General features: G+C 45.2%; 1 protein-coding gene across 1 annotated transcript in view; it reads left to right on the top strand.

The window, feature by feature from the left end:
* LOC119181840 (uncharacterized) overlaps nucleotides 1–21566 on the top strand; it is a 62818-nt gene that overhangs the window by 26807 nt on the left and 14445 nt on the right. Inside the window, exons 10-16 of the mRNA XM_075875113.1 lie at nucleotides 199–317; nucleotides 3694–3743; nucleotides 5503–5644; nucleotides 11526–11657; nucleotides 13242–13401; nucleotides 13495–13590; nucleotides 15739–15960. Coding sequence (XP_075731228.1) covers nucleotides 199–317; nucleotides 3694–3743; nucleotides 5503–5644; nucleotides 11526–11657; nucleotides 13242–13401; nucleotides 13495–13590; nucleotides 15739–15960 — 921 coding nt within the window. The remainder of the gene's footprint in view (nucleotides 1–198; nucleotides 318–3693; nucleotides 3744–5502; nucleotides 5645–11525; nucleotides 11658–13241; nucleotides 13402–13494; nucleotides 13591–15738; nucleotides 15961–21566) is intronic.

Raw genomic sequence — 21566 nt, 5'->3', positions numbered from 1 at the left:
CACTTCGTGTGCATTACACGTGTTCCTCAAAGCTTGTGTTGCGTATGAATTGAAACGGGGTCGCAAGGGACGATGCAGTCATGGCATCACCATGCATGAACCCGCCACGACCATTTTACGTGCTTTGTTTGTATGACTTCTTTTCGTTCGACTTGCGCGAAAAACGAAAGTGGGCGTCTGTGAACGCATCATTTCCAGGCTGACTTGCCGCACTACAACGGCAACCGGGACATGCTGCTGTCTTCTTTCTGCAAGTACCAGTCCCGCAGGAACCTCGCGGAAGATTCCCGCTGGGACGCTGCCCTCTACCTGTCAGGGTAACCTTCTCTTTTTTTTCTACTCTAAAGCCGAAGCTGTGGTTAAACAGATAACGGTTATAGGTCAGTGTATGCGATCGATTCTTCCTGATTAGTACTATAGAGCGTGTCTCGTAAACTATACTCATAACCTGCAATCGTCCGTAGGTCCCTGGATACTTGTGTCGTTTTTGGTTTGAAGCACCTTTTGGGTCTGGGCTTGGCGACGCCTAATGTCTTTGCGGTGTGTCGACCAGTAAGCGTCCACCACATCCGGCTGGGTCCCACTACTCTACGCCGGTTCCCTAAAAATGAACAAGGCTACGGTTAACCCATCAAACGGCCGACGACCTTAGTGCAGCTGGAAGACCATTCCCTGCTTGCCTTATGGAACTGAAACCGAACATGTTGAAAAAGAAAAAAGAAGAAACACCAGAGGGCCAGCTGCATTCCGACGCACTTTTCAGAAATTGTTAGCGTAGCGGAAACACCCATCCCTACATGCCCGGTTTCAGGCTTGGCACGTCTTCACGCCCCATCGAAGGAATCTCTCTCACAACACTGCTTGCATCACCCTTCCACAGGTTTCACGTTCCCCCTTTTTTTTTTTGCATGACACCCGCCTCCTCACTTTTTTTATCAAGTTATCTTCGTTAAGCAGTTTTATCCGCCGATATTACAAAAATTCTTCCCATACATGCTTTTTCCGTGTTCCTTGGTTCATCGTCATAGCCAAATTAGATTCTACTCGGTTTCTTTTAACTGTGGTGCCGTTTAAGCTCGATCGCCTTTGGTTTGTGACGCGCGTACAGAAAAACTCATCATCATCATTACCTGGCACGCGCGCTTTCTTCCTCAGCTCTAATTGGTGAGGGAACAACCACGTGGACAGAGAAAGAAGGGGAAACAGGAAGTTTTCTTGCGAAATGGAAAGTCTGGACGAGGCGGGATTCGAAGCCGCGCCCCCACGATTCGAAGGCGAGCGTCATAACAACTCGGCCATCTTGGCACGATAGCGGAGCATAGCATAGCCTTGTATCATAGAGATGTAGCCTTGTATTGTAGCCTTGTATCATATAGCAAGATGGTCGGAAAGTAAAATTAGAATAAGGAGGACAGATGTTAGATGAGGATCAGGAAAGGGGTAGAGGTTAGCGCATAGCATTCAAATAATAAGAATGAGAGAAGGAGAGAGAAAGAGTGACGATTAAAGAAAGAGAAATGAGAAAAAATAAACAGAGAGAGAAGCACAGATATAGAAGCAGCGGAAGCAAATGAGAAAGGGGGAGAAAATTAAAATTAGCGATGAGAAAGAAAGGTACACAGAGCAAGAAAGAGAAAGAAAGTTAGAGAGACAGATAAATAGAATCAAACACCTGTGTTTATTTCTCTTTGCGCTCCTTTCCTTTTCTTTCTGTATCTTTTCTTTAAAAATGCATACGAAAAAAAATGGCCCGAATTTACATGTTGCACTGTAATTGTCGTTGAAAGACGATAGTCTTGCGTCTGGAGAGAGTGAACAAAACGTTTATTTGATGGTCTGCGCAAGAAAATTGGTGAATGGTATTCTGCAGGCGCTGCGTTAGAGTGCCGCGAGCGTGTGGCGGAGGTGAACGAGCGCATCTAGGCACGTTAGACACAAGTGCCATCTGGCAGTTATCTTCGAAGACGAGGCTGCGCAGCCCGTGGAGAAAGATGCGCGCCAGTCTCGGAGGTGATAAGGTGTAGAACGCAAAGCGACGGGCAGGTGCCACCACCGTGACGTCGTAGCAAGGCGTTGGAAACACCTTTTTCGAGCATCGTGTTGCACTGTCAGCGCAGCGCGATTAAACGCTACATTCCTTAGAGTTACTTGTGTGTGCCTCTTCTAGTATAAAGGCAGACATAGAAAACATCGAAGCGTTGTTGTGGTGCCTCAGATATGCGCCATAATTGATTTTTAATTGACAATCGCACAACTATGAACGCTAAACCTTGAGCAATATTGGTGGGCGCTGCGGATGAGGTTGGCCGTTTGGTGCCGTTTGAGGTATCGTTAGGGCGGACAAACAGACAAATGTACAGACAGACAGACAGACAGACCAAAATTTTTTGTTGAAGGTCCCCAAGAAAGATCGTCTTTAAAAATGAGACAGCAAATTGAGAAATAAAGAAAGAGCGCATGAAGAAAAAAAGAGAGAGATAAACTCTCCATATAAAATAAAAGGTCCATTCAACAGGCTCCGAAACGCGCAGGATAAGCTCGCGCATTGTTCCTGTGCGTGGCCAACCTCCTTCAACGCGCAGTGACGTAGCACGCAGCTCGTCGATTGGTCTAAACCAGGTATCAATAAACAGTAACTTAGTCAACGTCACTGATCGCCGAGTTGACGTCCCTGCGTGTGGAAGAATGGTCAGGCGTACGAAAGATGCGCGAGCTTTTCCTGCGCGTTCCGGAGCTTGTAAAGCAAAGCAGGCCGCTCATCTTACTTTATTGTTGGCACAATGAGTGCGAAGCGCTGCCTTAACTTTTTTAAAGGCGATAGTCTTTCTTAGGGACCTTCGACGCAAAAAATTTTAATCTGTATGTCTGTCCACTCTTAACGGCATCGAGTACTTGAAACGGCCGACCCTATCCGCAGCGCCCACCAATGTTGATCAAGGTTGAGCGTTCATGCTTGTGCGATTGCCTATTAAAAAACAATTATTGCGCATGTCTGGGGCACCATAACAACACGTATATATTCTGCATGCGCGTCTTTTACTAGAAAAGGCATACATAAGTAATTTTAAGTACCGCAGCGCTTATCACGCTGCGCCGACCATGCAACGCTTGCACGAAAAGGCGAGTGTTTCCAATGCTTTGCCCAGACGAGATGGTGGTGGCACCTACCCGTCGCCTTGCGTTCTACACCTTATCGCCTCTGAGATGGGCGCGCACACCCGTGTCAGAGCCACGCGCTTTGTTTTCTAAGAAAACTGCCAGATGGCGCTCATGTCTCACGTGGGACGGGACTTGATGCGTTCGTTCGCCTCCGCTGCACGCTCGAGGCACTCAAAGCAGCGCCTCCAGAATGCCATTCACCGATTTTCTCGGGCAGAACATCGAATAATTGTTTTTTTTCACTCTCTCCACACGCAAGACTATCGCCTTTCGACGACATTTGGTGATTGACAAGCAGATACGGGGCCATTTTTTTTTTCTTTTTAATTCAAGGAAGCTATTTCTTGTGGGAAGTGATTCCTTTTCTTGGTCGTGAAATTCCCGAATCGCGTTTTCAGCATTTCCGGAAAGATTTGTGTCTGAGTTTGTGTGATCTGGTATGTTTCTTATTTGCTTCATTTTTTTTGTATTGCCTTTTCATGCAATATCCACTAAGTCAATCAGTGATTGCGATGCATTCTTTGCTTGTTACAGGCTGAATTTTTTCGCCATTGAAGAAGGACGAAGAAATGTGGTAACGATGGGTGCGTAATATCAGTTACTCTTTGTACGAAACGGAAAGCAAGCGCCGGTTTTTCGGGACGCTATATATAGAGCGAACAGCGCCAGGGAAAATATGAAAAAAATTGAGAAAAGTGTACTAGTATCTGATGAATCAAGCAGCGCGAACACTTTTTTGGCCGCAACAGGACTCTCATAAAGGGCCACGAATTACTCCAAGCCAAACTATCTTCCGTAAAGGTCAACGCGAGGAAGAGCGAGAATTCAAGCGCAGCGTGGAGTCGTCATTTCATATCTGTGGTCATCATGTCTTCATATTGATTGATATGTGGGGTTTAACGTCTCAAAACCACCATATGATTATGAGAGACGCCGTAGTGGAGGGCTCTGAAAATTTCAACCACCTGAGGGTTCTTTAACGTGCAGCCAAATCTGAGCACACGGGCCTACAACATTCCCGCGTCCATCGGAAATGCAGCCGCCGTAGCCGGGATTCGATCCCGTGACCTGCGGGTCAGCAGCCGAGTACCTTAGCCACTGTAGACCACCGCGGCGGGGCATCATGTGTTCGTATGCGCTGCCCTAAAGCAAAAGATGGGGATGAGAGTGCAGATATAGTGGAGGTCTTCTCGAAAGGTGGAGCCAGTCACTATGGTTGTTACTCGGCAGTACTTTCATATGAAGCTTTTGATAAATAGTTAAATAAATACTAATGGATAAATATATTAAAGAACGTACGTTTGTGTCTTTTGATATAAAAAATAGACGAATAGTGAACTGCTTGTTTCTTGCGCCGTTAAAGTGAACTTTAGTAATTAGTATCGTCTTACCGTGCCATCGTACCGCCCAAAAGGTGGGTCACTAATGGCCGTAGCAATGCATTCGACAGCTGTGCTAAATGAGGCTCGTAGTTATACCTGGCTTTTATCACGTAGAAAACACTCGCTTACTAATTGAGGTAGCAGTAGAGTCATTTACGGAGCATCATGGCTAGCGCGATAGAGCCCCGGTAGAACAACGCTTACGGTGATCGGCTGCTAATCTGAAGGTCGCTGGTTTTATCTCGGCCGCCGCAGTCGCATTGCGGTGAAGGCTGAATAAATGCTAGAGGTTTGTATGCTGTGTACGATGTCAGTGCTCATTCACCATGGATGTTCGAAATTTCCGGAGCCTTCTACCACGCTGCACGGTATGATGGTATTGTATCGCTTCTTTCTTTCTTTCTTTCTTTCTTTCTTTCTTTCTTTCTTTCTTTCTTTCTTTCTTTCTTTTCTTTCTTTCTTTCTTTCTTCCTTTCTTTGTCTTTCTTTCTTTCACTTATTCTTTCTTTCTTTCATACATTCTTTCTTTCTTTCTTCCTTCCTTTCTTCTTTTTGTTTCTTTCTTCATTTCTTCTCTGTCTTTCTTTCTTCCTTTCTTCTCTTTCTTTCTTTCTTTCTTCCTTTTTCCTCTGTCTTTCTTTCTTTCTTTCATTCATTCTTTCTTTCTTCCTTCCTTTCCTCTATGTCTTTCTTTCTTACATTCATTCTTTCTTTCTTTCTTTCGTTCTTTCTCTGCCCAGCAAGTTCTTTAATAAAAAAAGGCTCTAAGTACTCCAAAAGCATGGATATTGGTGTAGTCGAACAAGTGCCTCCGTAATAGCGAACTCAGTGAACTAGCTTGAAAAAGGAACTGACAAACCTGCACGGTGCTCGTAATATATTGGGGTCTAAACCTGAATGCGCCGAACGGCTTTGTCTGTTAACTGCAATAGCCCACTTTCGTCTTCTTTCCTGGCGTTAGGACTGGCTCCGGTTGGTGGCGTGTGCCACCGGGACCACAACTGCGTCATTGCCGAGATCGGCACGACGAGCGATGCGGGAAAGCCGTACGCCTCGGCCGGCTGGACGTCGGCCTACGTCGCGGCCCACGAAATCGGACACAAGTAGGTGCAGAATGCGTGTGGTTGTTCTCGTGGGAGTGCTCCAAGTGGACGGTAGTCTGATTCGGCCTCATAAAACAAAGCAGTGATCTTAGAGAACCAACGGGCAAAAAGTCATAGGGTCTGTCTTACATTCTCCTAAAGCCTGTTTCAGTTTCAGTTTATTTAGCAATCTTTTTCAGCAATCACGTTAAAGTACAGTGGTTCAATATTTTCATACAATGGCAATGGTCAACACTAAAACAAAATGTAAATCAGATTAAAAAGTGAAAAAGATGCAAGGACAGGAATTAAAAGCTGCTAACAAGCAGCTTGACGGGATTCCTGAACCTGAGCAGATTGGCCGCAGACACGCGGTGATGTAAAAAAAAAAAAGAAATCCCTAACGCCAATCTTCGCAAGGACTGATACTTTTCGGTACTCCTTCTTCCCACAAACAATAGATGATTGGAATAAACTAACCGAAGCATTTCCTCAACGCCCTTGACCATTTGTGTAGATACTCTTCTTCCATGACTTCCTTGAATGGTATTATCACCTTGTTGTTCAACTGTTACTTTTTTTTAAAGCCATAACCCCTTTGTCTTATAGCAAAGAAATTGTGTAAAAAACGCTTTGCAACCTTGTTTCATTCTGTTATTTAGTGTGTTTCATGTATGCTCACCCTGCTTGGACTTTTTGTCTGCAGTATTCTATAAATAAATAAATAAATAAATAAAATACAAGCAAGTAAAACAGAAAAGGTACAAGATCGCGTAACACAAGCAAGTAAAATATCAACAAATTTAGCAGCAAACTTCAACTGCAGACATAATGTAATATCGCAAACACTGAAAGAATGCGGCATAATATGGGAGAAAAAAGTGAGAAGGAAATACAAAAGAACATAATTTATATATATATAAGAAACACTACCTTGAAACAGTATGCATAACGAAAAAACAATGCGAGCGACTGAGCTGCGGCGATGAGCGGCAGCAGAACGCGTGGACGCGAGTTTGTTTCACATGCGCCACCTATGCGCGACGGGCAGCGTTTTCCCTACTGTCGGTGTCGGAGCGAGCGAGTTCCTCTCCGCGCGCGCGCCCGCTCCTGGGCTCCACCCCTGGCGTCACGTGCCACCCACATCACTCTGCTCCTCCATTGGTCAGACGCTCTGCCGTGAGCTGATTTTAACCAATTCCGGCGATGTTCATCGCAGCGTCTAGTAGACGCTCTAGAAACCCCTTTTGGAATCGCGCGACGGCTGCCGCTCCACTTTTGGGACAAAATCGCTCGTGTGTGAAACAGCCTGAACGCGACTCGAAGGCGAAAGCATTGCATCTTCTTTTTCTTCTGATTCGATGTATTGATCTTTTTCCGCCACCTTCCTAAGGTTTGCTGCACCTAGCATGGTTTTGCTCTGACTCCAGGATGGGAAGCGTTGCAAGGTTTTTGTACCTCACCTAGTTCGACGTGGCCCCCGTGATCGGCGAACGGTTGACCAAGCGACGATGCAACGTCATGTGAAGTAATGTTATGTGACGTGGCAGTTTCTTGCTGTATGTGAGATCATCATCACGCCACATACATCCGCGGAAAACATCGCATGCGCCATCACGTCACGTTGTTTTCGCCTCAGTTTCAGCTTCTAAGAAGAAAGGTTCGCTTTTCGAAAAGTTGGCTCCGGTACACACTTCTCGTTCACGGACCTTTTCATCATGTCGTGATGATTTTTGCATCACTAGTGTCGATGTACATGCCAATGATGATCAATGCTTGCGTTTGATGGAGTTTAATGATCGCCTTATTAACATACATATGGACAATGAAAACATTTCCTGTACATTAGCCCCTGTGCTCAAAGATATCCTATGGGGGATGGTGTAAGATACGAAAACGCTACAACGCAGCGTCCTTGTGTTCGAAAAAAAAATGATGAAAAATGATGACACAAAATGTTACATATGTCGCATGCTGCATAACATGCTCGTTTCACAGCCGACGAAATTTCTGTTAATATCTGGCCTTTGTTTGCACTGGTGGCCGTTTTCAATATTCAATAAATCCAGCTAACTCGTGAAATAATTCATTTAGAAACCTGCCCGACATCACCACAATAGAGCACGAGCAGAGCGTACAATTCTCGTCTGACTGCCTGGATGTAACGCCACCTCCCTTTTCATTGGTGTGGCTCAGAAGGGAAAATGTATAAGTTCACATCCTTCCTTATTCCTACGTATTGTGCCTCTTGAACATGCAACAGCACCGCCGGCCTTATTTTGTTTTGTTTCGGCGGTCCGCGCCAGCATCGCCTTTGCCAGTCGCCGTGAGCTCAACGTGAAAACTGCAGCGCGGATTCTTTCACCAGCCTGCTTACATAACTTCGCTGCTGCTGCTAGCCTGCTACCTGCTGTGGTACGTGATGTGTCGCCTGAACTTGGCACAAACGAAGCTCCAAGACTGACTTATAACTTCTTTGATTGATTGATTTGTGGGGTTTAACGTCCCAAAACCACCATTTGATTATGAGAGACGCCGTAGTGGAGGGCTCCGGAAATTTTGACCACCTGGGGTTCTTTAACGTGCACCCAAATCTGAGTACACGGGCCTACCTCATAACTTCTCCGAACGATTCCATCATTGTATATGCTAGTAACACTAGCGTACAGTGTCTATTCAAGAGAAACAGTAACAGATTCGATTGTCTTAACCGTTATATACATTGAAACTTTTACAGAAAGTCACCCACAGGATGCACTAAACACATGTTCCTGGGACACGCCAACCGCAACGTCTACCGTTCCCCGTCGATGGAGCCGAATGTACAAGTGTAAAGCTAGCTTGGGTCATTTTCGAAGGCATCCGTGTTCGATCTGGTTATAGTTAAGTGTTCGACTCGCCATCAAAATGGTTGCACTTAAAACATGCACAGTCAAAAGTTGTTCAAAAGTGTAGTTAATTTTCTCTTTCACCTTTTAAGCAAACGACTATAAGTTAGGTAATATGCTCGAAATGATGCCGTGAAGTCTTCAGCAAACAAGGGGCACTTTCGACCAAATGAAGCATTGACAGCCAACAGCCATGAATGAATGAATTGAATGTTCAAGCGGAATCTACTCGTGAAGCTTCAGCTGTATTCACACGCCGGACGTGATCGTGGACGGATCAGTGACGTGTCACGTGACGTAATTCGGATCCCTCCGCAACCAGCATTCGCACGACAGGAGAGAATTCGCGCTACAAACGGGGATTTCTGTATTGCTCCCCGAAGATCCCAACTGTGATTGGGCCTCTGCAGTATCACGAATCGCTCCGCGTGGACCAGAGTGTGGACGCGGAAACGGTTGACGTACGTTGACGTAGTACGCGGCCCTCAGGGTTAATTCGATAATTCGTCCGTCGGGTGAATACAGCTCTAAGCGTAGTATTTTGAGGCTGATGCCCAGGCACCTCATCAGATGTCAAAAATGACATTCGGCGTCCCCTAGAGTCGGTGTCATAACGAGCGATGAGAGGAATCGCGGGATCACGCCTTCATGTCACTTCCTCATGAGGCCGCAAGTCGCCAAAAAGATGTGTGTCGTCATCATAACGTCATCATGGCGTCACATGATGACATTATTTTGTGACGTCGTTGCTCAGTCAAACAGGGGTCGATCACGGAGACAGAGCGAAACCAGGTTGCGTACAGAACACCTGCAATGTTTCTAGTCTTGGATACTGTGCGTGTGCAAAACAACGATTGGTGCACACATCTTTCAAAGTGGGGCGGGGGAGATTCATTACGTCGATTGAGAGATAAAAAGATGAATTTCGCCTTCGGTGATGGTGGTGAAAAACTTTATTCGTCAGAAGGCCACAAAGTAAAGTAGTGTTTAAAAAATTAAAAAGCAGCGTTGCGGGTGGCCCTCAGGCTGCCGGTTGTGGCATCCAGGCAGTACCTAGCCGCAACGTCCTCCGCTCAGATCACCAGCCGAAGTTGCAGGTTTGGTCTGGTGCTGGACAAAGCAGTCTGCCACAGCTGCGGACTTCTGAGGTGCCAAGAGGCAGGGGGCAAGTGTGCCGGACAGGAGTAAAATATGTGCTCACAGTTGGCGATTGAGCTGCCACATAAGCGACAGGCCGGCGAGTACGTTCCGGGGTGGAAGAGGGCAAGACGTGCAGGAAGGAGTAAGGAAGGTGCGGGCCTTCGAATCACCTTAAGCATTAGAATTCATCACAATGAACGCTTCCTACAATAACACCTGTGTCCTCTATTAGTGCTTAACAATAATAATAAATCTAGTCTGTATGATCCGTCCCACTCTTGGCTGGTTTCCCCGTAGTGGGTAAGTGTCAATCATCCAAGGGGCATCATCATTATCATCATTGCTAGGCATCATCATTACTAGGCATCGTGTGTTATACTTTAGGCTGCAGCCTTCCCTAGACCGCATCATGATCAGGACTTCAAGACATCTGCACGTAGCGCCATTTGTCGTTGGTCACAGCGGTGGCCTGCTGTAAGTGAACGAGAAAAGGGCAAAAGAAAATTGGAGCATAGCCACGATGTGAATTATGATGAGTGGTGCGAAGCGTCTCTCTTGGTTCTGTCTGTCCGTCCATCCGTTCGGACGCACGGACAGATGGACGCACGAACTGACTTCTACGATCGCCTTGAGAGGCGCCCAGCCAGCGAATGGTCGAGAGTGAGGAGCGAGCGGACGGGAGAGTGGGGCGTCATCGTTCTCGGCTCGGCGTTGGCGTTTCACAGCGGCTTCTCGAGCACGCATTTTCGGATGTTCTTGAGAGGCGCCCAGCCAGCGAACGGTCGACATGAGGCGCGAGTGAACGGGAGAGTGGGGCGCAGGGAGGAGAGAGAGTGAACGGCGAGGAAAGGAGCGGCGAAACAAGGAGCTTTAGCGAAACACTGCACCCCCTCCTACACTCTCTCGCAACACATGCTCCGGCTGCTAAGGGGGAGGATAAGCGCGCGTGCGCGTGCAGCGGGTGCTATGGCAGAGGGAGTGAGAGCGGAGAGATAACACCTGCCGACCAAGGGGGTTTAAAGAAAAAAGTTTTGAATTTTTTTAATCCCCCTTGCTGCCGACGCGCAAAGCCAGGCGCGGCGTTCTAGTCGCCTCGAAAATACGTGATCCGGCCGGAGTACTGCAGCGCACTTGTCAATCACCTGTGCAACAAAAACAATTGTTGGCGATTTCCATTCTATCCGTAAGCACTGTTTTGCTGATGATGCAAATACTACGCATAGTATAAATTGAAAGTATCTCATTTCTTGTTAATATGTTACATTTGGCTCAGCAGGAAAGCAAGAATGATCGAAAAAATTTGCCGATAAGTGAAATTTCTTGACCGGAAACTATTGAACAAACATTTGTCTGTATGGCCAAGTCATACACCTGAAATGCGTGGAAGGTCCTGACGTCACGCAAACGAGTACCAAGCACTCTAAATCATTTCCCATTTTCACGCTGTTATCATTTCACTGCGTACGTTGTTCTCATTGTTTGCCGACTTGCCTGCTTTCTAAACTACTCAGTTTTTTTTACTGGTCGAGAGGAATAATGGGACAGCGTATTGCTCTCCCGCCGATACCATCGTGGGAGCGCAACAAAACACGACACACAGGAAGAGACAGACGAGGACGTGTGTGTCGTTTTTTGTTGCGCTCTCACGATGGTTTCTATTTGAGAGTACCAACTCGCCCAACCGTCAAAGCTTTTGAAGTCCTACTCTTAATCGTCGAACATTCGTTCTAAACGCACGGTGACCGCTGTGGGTGAAGCTCACATTTAATTTAGTCTGTAACTTACTATAGCTTCGTTTTTCGACCCGTTTGTGTGCAGAAGCGAATGCTCGTGTCTTTTGTTTATTCATATATTTTAAATTGCTGCGTTCGCAGTCTTGGCATGCTGCACGATGGGTGGCCTCAAAACGACTGTCCCTCCAACGGATTCATCATGTCTCCGAGTCGGGGCACCAAGGGAGAGACCACGTGGTCTCCGTGCAGTGCCCTCGTCGTACACAAGATGGGGTTCGTACCACCACACGCTTTTCAAGTCAGCAATACAGTGCGAGAGCTGAGCGCTGAAAAAAATGCGTGCTTTATCAAATTTACTAGATACGATAACGCAGTGCTTAGCATTGAGTGAATCTCTGTAGCCTTTAATAAAAAAAGCAAAGCAAAAATATTATGTCTTGCCGCAGAAGGCTCCAAGCGAAGCCGCACTGGGTTTTATCCACAGGAGCGTTTGCGATGCTGTATGGGATTTCCTACAAAACGAACTGAAGGCTAAGACTATCTGAGTGAAGCTTGTAGCAAGAGAGGAAGAATCTTCCTCTCTCGCTACAAGCTTATTGATCAACATTACATTTTTTTAGGAGCTTGCTCGGCAAGACATTTATGCTTGTACATTGTTCGGTAGTCTCCCGCGGGCACGCCAGTGTTGCCAGTGCACACTCCTCCGGTCTGTCGCCCCTCAGGCGTCATCTCTGGTGATTTACACAATGTTCACAAGATGGCGCGCCGCCAGTCAAGACGTCGGTATTCGATAGCCCGCGCGCTCGCCTCCTTGTGACTACAACTTCGTTATCGTCGCTTCGTAAGCATGGCAGCACGTGAAAAGTTCCCGCGATCAGAATTTTATTAATAAAAGTTGAGTGAAGTTACAAGCGCGTAGTATACAGGAGGAGGTCCCATAGTCAAAAGACTGCATCGGGACTTCCTGTACAAAGTGAAATCATGTAAAATGCACACCATAGTAGCAACAGCAGTGAGATCGGTCATTTAAGAAACATAACATGCATAGAAAAAATAGTACATGTGATTACATAAAATAATTCGCTTTTAACATATCGCAACAAAACAAAAATTACAAGAGGAAAAGAGAAAAACAAGTAATACAACAGTGAGATGATCTCCACCCAAAATAAACTGAACACCAAAGCACATGTATCCTAAATGAAAGACACATTTACTCTTTCGTTATTCAGAATGAAGTAAGTGCATTTTTAGTTCCTTCTTAAAACGATGTATTGGTCTTGAGGTTTTCATGATAAGAGGAAGGGTGCTCCAAAGTAAAATAGAAGTGAATGCTACAGTTTGCTTCCAGTATAACAGCCCGAAATTTGGGTAAAAGGAAATTGTTGTTCATCGCGAGTGTCTAGACCGTGAAGCGCCTAAGTCTGCAAAGAAGAGCAACTCATGCGCCGACTCTATTCATTTTCTAGAGCCTTGTCCAGAAGAAGCACACCGCCAAGGTTCAAGTGTAATGCCGTGGTAACTGGAATCAAACTGTGACCAAATTTCAATACTTTTTTTTTTCAGTAGAAATTGTGCGTAACAAATGAGTGATTAGGAGGGACAGGACTAGGTTTAGTCGTCGTAAGTATTACTAGGCGGAAGCTCAGGTGAAGATGAAGGCTTGAGGAGAAGAAAAAAACCTTGAACATGGGCTATCACGGGAGCAAACGTTTGGGCAAGTATAGTCATGTCAGGTTCTTGCCTTCAAAAGGACTTCACCACTTGTCAAAATGTTGGCTACAGCGATACCAAGGATTCACCGAAGATTTAAACATTTTCGATTTCGTTATCTTTACTGTAACACTTATCATGCAGGGATCGCACGTGCCTTTCGAACCGGCCCGACGGAGTAACCGGGCTGCCGGACCTAGAAGATCCGCAGAGCCTTCCTGGACAGGAATGGGACGCCCACGACCAGTGCAAGATATTTCTCCGAGACCACGATGCCCAGCTCTACAACACGAGTCTCATAAACGTCAGTATTTTAGAATAGCGAAAGAATGTGCATTGAAACTGTCACACTTGAGCGGGGACACCTGAACCCAAGCATTTCTTCTCCTTGCTGCAGGGCGTCTGCGAGCAAATCATCTGCAAGACGCACAATCGCCAGGGATACTACAAGGCAGGACCAGCTCTGGACGGTACTTACTGCGGCGGCCACAATGTGTGTGAGCTTCAACGTTAATATAGTCCACTCTCTTCAATGAATGATGCATGACCTAGTTGTTGAAACACCGCCTTTGTCCTTCTACCTTAGCGCGCACTGCTCTATATAGTCCATCCTTTGGGCCGCAACCACTGCTAGCATCGACCCATGTATACCTTGGTTACGCGCGCTTTCGAAGAACACTGTACTCTCTTCTCTACATCACTTCTTTATATATATATATAAGTATATATAAATGAGAAGAAAGAAAAGTGGGTGAAAAGATAACTTGCCGTGGGCAGGATCCGAACCTGCGACCTTGGGATAACGCGTTCGATGCTCTACCACTTGAGCTACCACGACAGCTATCCCCCCAGCCACATTATTTGGTATCTATGTCAATTTTTTTTAAACGTGGGAGTGTCATTCAGCGCCACTAGTAGCCATGGCGGCGAGTGTAGGAAAACTCTTTATGAGCCTGTTTGGCGTCACCTAGCACGTGAACTTATTACTAACTGGCAGCTGACCAAATAGTCCCTCGTATACAACCTAAAGGCACCAAGTCTGCCAGTACAAGACACTCGTTAATGAATAAGGAAAACAAGTGTATATTTAAGGGCTCGTTTTTCGTGTTTTTACACAATATTAACGAGATCTAACAGACAATAATGCCAAGGAAGGTATAGGGGAAGTTATTAGGCCAATTGTAATGTAAATGAGAAGAAAGAAAAGTGGGTGAAAAGATAACTTGCCGTGGGCAGGATCCGAACCTGCGACCTTTGAAACGCGATACCTTCCTTGGCATTATTGTCTGGTTAGGTTAGGTTAGGTTAGGTTAGGTTAGGTTAGGTTAGGTTAGGTTAGGTTAGGTTAGGTTAGGTTAGGTTAGGTTAGGTTAGGTTAGGTTAGGTTAGGTTAGGTTAGGTTAGGTTAGGTTAGGTTAGGTTAGGTTAGGTTAGGTTAGGTTAGGTTAGGTTAGGTTAGGTTAGGTTAGGTTAGGTTAGGTTAGGTTAGGTCAAAATACTCTGTAATATTGTGTGAAAACACGAAAAACGAGCCCTTAAGTATACACTTGTTTCCATTATATATATATATATATATATATATATATATATATATATATATATATATATATATATATATATATATATATATATATATATATATATGTGTACGAAGGCCGGACCCCGGCCCAAACGTAGGAGCAATAAATGTTTTCGCACGTTTGTCTGCTCAAGCCGATATATATATATATATATATATATATATATATATATATATATATATATATATATATATATATATATATATATATATATATATATATATATATATATATATGTGTGTGTGTGTGTGTGTGTGTGTGTGTGTGTGTGTGTGTGTGTGTGTGTGTGTGTGTGTGTGTGTGTGTGTGTGTGTGTGTGTGTGTGTTACATACGGTTCATACATACTGTATATGTCACTGTTCGTATATGTTACTACGTTTGCGCTTTATATGACTTTAGTTCTTCACTACGAATCTTGAGTAACCTGCTAAGGCGGACATCGTAACTTTGGTCTTGTCGCCAAAAACCCGAGAGCCTGCCTAGCTTTGCTTCTACGTATTGGAACCTAGTACTTTCCTCGATATGTGAGTAAGACTTCTCTTGTTCATGTGATGCCTTACCACACGCATGAACTGCGGACTGCAGCACATGCGTATCTGGAGGTTGGGGTCTCGACCAGTCCCGCCCTCTTTACCAGAATTGTTTCAATGCTGTATCTGTATATACAAATGCACTTACGAACACCCACATCAACCTACACAAAGTGTAGTTGAGTGCCCCCCGCAAAAACGTTTCTGGCTATGCCACTACCCTGATGACTTCTTCAGCTGGTATTGGATGGTCCAGAGGGGCAGTGCAGGGCCTGAGCTGATTAGTAGGCTTTCCGCTGCTCTTCACAAACTGTTTTGAGGCCCTGCAGTCGAATGAATGCTATTTGCTTGTGTAGACAGTTGAGTTGGCTGTATCTGTCTAGTAAATAGATGTCTTTTCTGTCGGATGCCGCCAGTTTGCGGCAAGTGGCAAACCTGGGTGAATAAAGGTTAGGACACTGGTGTTGCTAACAAGCTTAAGCTCCGAGTGATGCGGTCATCGTTAGTTGGCAGCCTTTACACATGCGCAGTTGTGCCTTCACGGTCAGTGCACGCCCGCCCGCGCGGGCTTGATGAAGACTGTGGCCGGTGGATGGGGTCCCTGGAGACGCGATTCCTGTCACTCTGGCTGCCTGGACAACGCCAAGGGATTCAGCCGGGATCGCCGAAGATGCGACCGTCCGAAGCCACGTAATACGGCCACAACCTGTCAGGGAGACTCGGTCAGGACGAGGCTCTGCGACGACTCAAAGGTCAGTTCAGGATTAACAAATCTTGTTGATGCCGAGCAGTAAAAGCGGCAATGTAACAATCAGATTCTCCATTCTTTTATAGAAATACATCAAGAAAAATATAGAAGACTATAGTGGTATACCTTTAGCTTTTATGCATTTCTTGACAATACCTCACAGAAGTCTGTGCACCCGTTCCACAATAAATACGTGAGTTCGAATACATAGAAGTTCCGAGCAAGTTCTCATAAAGCCAAATGTACAATAACAGCAAAAACACAAAGTGATACGTTTACAAGCCACTCCAAAAAAGGAAAAGGCGGCCTAATAACTAATCTACTACAGAAGAGTTCCCATACAAAGTATAAAAAATCACTTACCAATATCAGTCGTCAATTTAGACATATGACGTACAATACAGAGAATACTTCATAGAAAAGAATGCACTTGTAGCAACAACAAAAAAAGCAATCATGCACTAGAAAGAAATGTGCAGTAACAGCATTCTGTACAATAAACTTGGAATTACAAACACTACAATGAAAAATACTTTAAATATATCAATTTTAAGAGCATGCGCCGCTTAGAAATTTCATCTAGCAGTTTTTTAACATATTCCTGATGAAAGCTACATATCTGTTACAACGGCCTTGGTAGTGATTATTCTGTCAATCCAAGCTGCGCGAGTCGAGTCGAATGCTGTGTATACACATTAAAACATTTACGTAAATGATCTTTAATCAGTACTTGTGTGAGCCCCGCCGTGGTGGTCTAGTGGCTAAGACACTCGCCTGCTGACCCACAAGTCGCGGGATCGAATCCAGGCCGTGGCTGCTGCCTTTTAGAAGGAGACGAAAATGCTGCAGGCCCGTGTGCTAAGATTTCAAACAACCCCAAATGGTCGGAATCTTCGGAGCCCTCCACTACGGCGTCTCTCATGATCATATCGTGGTTTTGGGAAGTTAAACCCCAGAGATTATTGACGCGATAGCGTTGAAGAGCTCGTGTCGCAGAAAACCCGCCGCCGGCGTCGGCCCCGTTGGTAGTGAGCGAAAAATCGTCTGCCGTCTGTGACCGAAAAATCAAGTTACCGAGATAGCCGCGGGAGGCCGCTACTTGTCCACGCGTGCACGTGCGCGATCACACTGAAAAAAGCCTCGAATTCGAAGAGAAAAAAAAGTGCTCAAAGTCATGAGGAGCGGTAGTTTCTTTGCCCTGCCACCACTCTTTGCTTAGCTTCCAGCGCTTTTGTCGGGACGATAGAAGAGAGAATGCAATTGCAACATGCGACAAACCTCTGTAACTCCACTCTCACTCGACGGATTCTTAAAATTTTTGCGGCGTTGAATTCGTGAGGCAATAAGCTTTTCTAGTGAAATTATTTCATAGTTATTTGAAGAAGTGTTTCAGGGCCCCTTTAACGCATTTTGTTCGACAAGTGTCACGACAAAATTGAGCCCATTCGGCGATAATAGCGCGCGTTGGTTCTATCTACTGTGTGAGGGTTTGTGTGCGTGCGTGTGTATGTAACAAAACATATGAATGAGTATGCATTTAGCGGTTGAAGCACTAGGGGTCGGATTTAGCTATCGCGTTCAACTCTTACAGGGGAAGCCTAAGGGTCCCCCAATTTTTTTATTAGTAGTACTGATGGGAGAAAAAAAAAACCGGCGAGAACTCAAGAAAAAAAAAACGAAGACGGAATATTCAATAGTTCACCATCGCAGGACGTCCATCCACTGTATTTACACATCCACGTGCATTTAAACCCCTTATGCTGCGAAATCATATGGGACAGTAATTAAAAGTGCTAAATTAGATTTGTAGTTAGTGAAGATAGGTCGTTCTATCAAATAGGAAAATTGAAGTCCTCCATCGCGGCCTTGCGAATTCGAAAAGGCAGCATGCAGCAGCCTGTATTGCAAAGGAATAAAACTGACCCAAATTTCATCGGCGCAACCGAAACGCAGAAGAGCATCACTGTTATGTTTTTCTGGCGAGTTCATAATTAGTGAAACGTCTTTGCATCAACCAAAGTGGTTGTGTGCATGGGCGGGCTGCTGTTGCGATTATAGCACGCATGTCGCACATAGGTTGATGAACGCGAAATAACCAAACCTCTTTAGTCGCTGTCTTCAACAGTGACGTAATTCTGGTCGTCAGCTTGCTGCGGCCAGCGGTAAGTCAGTTTCTGTTTCGCCATTGAACTTTGCTGTTTTTCATTATGCCACATTACATACTAGAGGCGGCTCTTTTCTATAGCATGGCTGCGATGGGTTATTCGCATAGAGAATGATCGAGTCTCTCATTTTACTTGACCGCCTAACTTCACCTGTTATAGGAAGTTCACTAATCTAACTTTCTTAATTACTGAGTTATAGTCCTAAATGATGTATTTAATCATACCAAGATGCCTGCCACTGCAGAAAAGCAATTCTGAAAGGAAAATGTCTGCTGCTACGGAAAAATTGCTTGCGAAAACATCGAGCAAATATCGCATTTTCCGGGTTTTCAAGCATTTTTGGACACATTTCTTGAAACATCTGGCATATTCACTGTATTACCAAGCGTTACAACACTCTCTTAAGGATCTCGACTCCCGTGTTCCCATTCAGAGTAAGAAGTAGAAAATATTTAAATTTCGTTGTCAGCGCTTTGTTAATGGTATTCACCACTTTACATGGTACTTTTCCACACTAAGCATTGTGGGAGGTGTAAACTGCGTTAAAAAAAAAAGATGGTGTATAGGCTCACATTAATAAACAACATCGTTGACCTGTGGAAACAACTGCGTGTGTCGCTGGTTTCGCTACACTGTGAAACTTTCAATTCGAGGCCCGCAGGGCTCCATATTATTATTTTTCATTATTTATTACATACTGCAGACCCTTAGGTACAAGCAGGTGGGCAGTTACATGGGGACATAGTCGAAACAATAAGTGGCATAAAGATTGTTTGGGGTGAGTGTTTCATACACTCATAGTGAACACAAGGAGCGACATGGCAAATTATTTCAAAATAACGCATGTACCGGACAAAAGAGGGGAAAAAAACAACAACACAAATTCGTACTTCATATGCTGTGCGATTAAAGTAAAAATAAATACATAATAAATGCAAAACAATAAACACAGTAATTTTCACCGTTCGAGCCAAGAAAGTAATGAATACATAAGTATACAATAAGTACAGCACATACAAAATGAAAAAGAAAACGAAAAGAAAAAAAAAACGCTGTAATAAAAGATCGGAAACGTGAATTTTTCAGGACAATGCTATTGACCGCGTTGCATATCTCGCGGCCAATGCTCCTTTGTCGCCGATCCCGCGTCCCGCAAACCTTTGTGGCAAGTTGTACGAAGCGCGTCATAGCGCACGCGCGTTTATTCATCTGACAGGGCGCTGCTGAGGGATAAGCGGCTCAAAAATATGTCGTCTCTGAGAAACCCCGACTTTCTAACGCAGTTGTGACGGCGTGGAGCAATGTATCTCTGGAAATAACTGATCCAATCGCGTGAGAAAAAATTAGGCTTAGAATATCACGCTCCATACGAGGACGAGGCGTGGAACCTGAAGCCTACGTATCGCCTGTCAGATGCTCTTTAGCGATGGTGTCGCTCTGCGCATATGCCGCTTGCCGGTTTCCTATGCAGAGTGTAATGTGTCTGTCACTGTATACGCTCCCTCATTCGGATACGATAAATGCAGAATGCCGAATGGCGCCGTTAACGAGGCAATGAATCGAGAAACTAACTGTCAGATGAAGTAGCTTAAAATAGAAACGAAAAAGACGTGTCTTCCTGAAAGGCGTAAGGTTCTTCCATCATTTTGGTGTAGTAACAGAGCAACACAACAACATCGGTGGTCGGCCGACCGCCCCGGAAACAGGCGTAGGGCTTGGGTTCAATTCCCGGACCGGGACAGATATTTCTTTAAAAAACGAGGCTTCCTTTGTTAGAAATCTTTATGGGTTTCGTTGTATAGCATCGGCTACAGTTGGGTGGTTGTCGTATATTCTTCGCATATTCCTTCTGCCTCCTTGCGGGATTCGGTGGAACTCATTTGCAAGAGTAACGCAGCATTGAAGAGTCTACGAACAATAGACTAACGTTAGCACAAAACCCGCTCCCCCTTACCCTCTGTCACGCTCCGAGGCTTTCAAATAGCGTCGCGTCCAAAGCGTGTACGGTTAATATTTGCATATTTAGGCACACCGATGAGGCCAACTTCTGCATAGAAGGGAAAATATGTGCTAAAGATCGTATTATATTGTAATAAGTCCGCTTCGTCAAGTCTTAGCATGGATGCAAAAAGCAATAAGAAAAAAAATTGGCCCCGTATCCCCTTGCTTCGCTGCAAAAGACGTCAAAAGACCATAGTCTTCTGTCTCGAGGCGCTGCATGAGATATGGTGCCATCTGGCAATAATGCGAAGGAACGAAAGCTTTTTCGTTCCTAGCGTTGCATTGTCAGCGCAGCGTAATAAAAACCCGGTCTCTAGAATATACGTATCGTTCCATTTTCTGAATTAAAACACACGCCTAATATTCACGTATGGATATTGCGCCTCAAATATGCGTAACATTGCTTTTTGACTGGCAAAGTTCTTAAGTATGAACGCAGCCACCAGACCAAGATGGGTGGGCTCTTGGCACGGGCTTAAACTTTCGCCATGCAGGTCTGAATCATTGGACACACACCAACAGGCAGACCAAATATTTGCGCTGAAGTCATCCTCGGCCGAAATGTACCCAAGAAAGGCTATCGTCTTTAAAGGCGTGTTGTTGGTATGCCGTACATTTACTCTGTGTCTCATAAGGTAAACTAGGCAGGCAGTATATGTGGCGTCGGGGTTGTTCTTACGGCTGCCAATTAGCTAAGTGAGATATTCGCCGCCGTGCAAGGAAAGAACGAGTAGTTGATGGACAAGAAATGGGTTTGCATTTGTTTCGGGAAACACGCCAACAAATTTACCGATTGCCGTACAGGTGTTGTCGGGTGCTGTGTATAAGATTCCTTCACGCTGCGGCCGCTTCTGCTTATATACGTGAGAGAGGTCTCTGTATTAATTAGAGACTAATGAAGCATGAGATATGGCTAACCAAAGGTTCACCATCTAATGCGTCCTTACATCGTCGAAAGTGTAAGAGTGCGCCAAAGTTCGGTGAATGTGCGATTTCGTCCCCATCACAGGAAAAACGCGTTTAATGGTTGACGCCTGGCATGTCGATAATAGCTGTTTCGCATACCTGAGCCAACCATCGATGAACCTTCATAAAGACGAGATCAAACGTTTAAATTGTTCTCTCTCACGTAGGCCCCCACGCGCTGTGAATTAATAGGTTCCCCTATTGCATATGCATGAGCAGATATGCTTTCGTACTTTTTTTTTCTTTGGCGCATTTTCAGTTGATAGAGGGTGTTTGCGGTGTCTCTCTTGTGTTCGCATTTGCGAGCCGATTGACTTGTGGGGTTTAACGTCACAAAACCACCATACGATTATGAGAGACGCCGTAGTGGAGGGCTCGGGAACTTTCGACCACCTGGGGTTCTTTGACGTGCACACAAATCTGAGCACACGGGCCTACAACATTTCCGCCTCCACCGGAAATGCAGCCGCCGCAGCCG

This window comes from Rhipicephalus microplus, chromosome 10 (assembly GCF_043290135.1).
Source record: "Rhipicephalus microplus isolate Deutch F79 chromosome 10, USDA_Rmic, whole genome shotgun sequence".
Classification (NCBI taxonomy): Eukaryota; Metazoa; Arthropoda; class Arachnida; order Ixodida; family Ixodidae; genus Rhipicephalus; species Rhipicephalus microplus.
This window is presented reverse-complemented; position numbering and strand designations above follow the sequence as displayed.